This window comes from Corylus avellana, chromosome ca6 (assembly GCF_901000735.1).
Source record: "Corylus avellana chromosome ca6, CavTom2PMs-1.0".
Classification (NCBI taxonomy): Eukaryota; Viridiplantae; Streptophyta; class Magnoliopsida; order Fagales; family Betulaceae; genus Corylus; species Corylus avellana.
Window position 1 is genome coordinate 22,654,399 of NC_081546.1, and position 2,429 is coordinate 22,656,827.

The window sequence follows — 2,429 nt, forward strand, 5'->3', positions numbered from 1 at the left end:
CATGCACCTTGCTTCTATGATCCATCTAATATTTTGACGAAACCATCGAATGCCACGTTAATATCTATCAAATTATAATAGATATTATCCATAATAAAAAAAAAATTATATATATATGCAAAAATTTAAATTTAAAAAATCTCAACCTTCCCTTAACAAAATTTCATTTGAACAAATCGAAACAACTTGGCAAAAAATTTCCAATTCGGCCAATGTTTTTATATATACAATATATCTACGAGTTTTTGAGCATCAGCTTGAAATGGTCTAAGCAAAACATGGGATTTCCATTTATAGTCATATGCCTAATATATAGTACAAAAATTAGATATATAAATAATTGGTTTTATCAAATGATGCAAATGTTGATCATTAGAGCAAAAAAGAATACAGGTAACACATATTCTTATATAACAGCTAGGTAGTAGGTGCACAGACACATGGCATCTTACACACTAACAACACATTTACTAAATGATCTTCTGTCTCAGCTAAACTATCTGCCGTCATCCGGAGGTTGCAATGGATGGTTTCTTATGCTATCGTACTCAATAGTTGTGCCGGTAGACGAACAACCTGTGCCAACATCAATGCTAAAATAGTGTTCAGGTTCAGTGAGCAAGTACTCAGTCTCTTCTGCATAGAGATCGGCCTTTTCCCGTTGACGCTTTTTCATAATTCTCAAACCCTCCAGCTCCATTGCCACTTCCTTCATAGAGGGTCTATCCTCTCCTCTTACACTTAAGCACCTCTTTACAAGATTAGCCACTTCCCTTAGGTCCTCAATATTGTCCTCGTTTATAATGTGATCGTCAAGAATTTGCAATAGGCGATCCTCTTTCACTGTAGAAACAAATGACATAGAAAGATTTCTATCACTTCCAGTCTCATCGGAAAAAATTACCTTCCTACCTGTCAATAGCTCTGCCAAAACAACACCAAAGCTGTAGACATCACTTTTCTCTGTTAGTTGGCCAGTATGAAAATACTCTGGGTCCAAGTACCCGAAAGTTCCCTGCACTAAAGTGGTTACTTTTGTTTGGTCAAGAGAAATTTGCCTTGAAGCTCCGAAGTCAGCCACTTTTGCAGTGAGGTTATCATCTAGAAGTATATTTGCAGTTTTTACATCTCTATGAATAATTGGCATAGAAGCTTCAGAGTGTAAGTATGCAAGCGCTCCTGCAGTTTCTCCTGCTATCTTCAAACGATTTTCCCATGTAAGTGAGGACGAGGGACTTTTATCATGAATGTGGTAAAAAAGTGTCCCATTTCCAATGAATTCATAAACTAATAAGGGCACTTCTGTTTCAAGGCAACATCCTAATAGCTTAACCACATTCCTATGATTAATTTGGGTAAGTAAAAACACCTCGTTTATGAATTGCTTAGCTTGGTTATGATCAAACCCTTTGGACTTCTTAATGGCAACTACTTTGTTACCTGGTAATACTCCTTTATAAACAGTTCCATTACCACCTTGGCCAAGAATCCTACTCTCATCGTAGTTGTTAGTGGCCCTTTTAAGCTCTTCTATGCTAAAGATTTTTGTTGGCTCTATAGAGCCTCTGTGATTTGAGAGTTGTTGTTGTAATATTAAGCCACCATTTTGTTGGAATAATTTCTCCTTGAGCTTGATGAGATTTCTTCTTTTCCGTCCCCAGTATATCAAAAACCCTCCCACGAGCAATACTGAGAGGCCTATGCCAACGCCTACAAATGTTAAAACATGCATTTGGATCAAAATCAATACCATTGTCTTTGTTACAACATATACTTTGGCAAGATTAATAAGTAATGTTATATACTACATTGTTATCTCATAACTATTTCACAATGCTTATACATATCCGTTTCAATCAACTTTTAAACCTTTTTTTAACAATAACTTTTTTTAATATATATATATATATATATATATATATATATAACTGATATTTCAAGTGGCTTATATTAGAATCCTGATAGAAAATGTAACGGAAGAAATTAACGAGTGAAAAACGGCTAATTCCCTAGGATTATTATTATTAAAATTGAGTCACTTTTTTAAAAAGCGGATCAAATGTCAAAATATTTATATGCAGTTTCGTGTTAAAATATACAAAATGTTGAATAATGTGTAGTGGGTGGCGTTTATTTATTTATTTTTAATTAAAAAAAAAAATTGAAGTGACATATTTGTAAAAATAGTATTAAATATTATGTGTTTTAAGTTGTTTATTAATATTTTAGTTTTGGGATGAGTTTTTTACTCTAGGCAAAAAAAAAAAAAAAGAATTGGTCTTAAAAATTAGGGAAAAATCATTTTTAGTCCTTACGCTTTCATCTGATTTGGTATTTAGTCCTTGGATTTTCAATTTCAAGAATAAGGTTCTTAAATTTTGCCTAAGTTTAAAATAAATCCCTCTATCACACTTTACCATCAAAATTAA

The 2,429-nt window shown here is 33.0% G+C and overlaps 1 protein-coding gene across 1 annotated transcript in view; it reads right to left on the reverse strand.

Annotated features, from left to right (window-relative positions):
• Positions 1-271: 271 nt before the first annotated feature.
• Positions 272-2,429, reverse strand: part of LOC132185392 (uncharacterized) — a 14,138-nt gene continuing 11,980 nt past the window's right edge. The window contains exon 7 of the mRNA XM_059599170.1: positions 272-1,710. Coding sequence (XP_059455153.1) covers positions 497-1,710 — 1,214 coding nt within the window. The 3' untranslated portion in view covers positions 272-496. The remainder of the gene's footprint in view (positions 1,711-2,429) is intronic.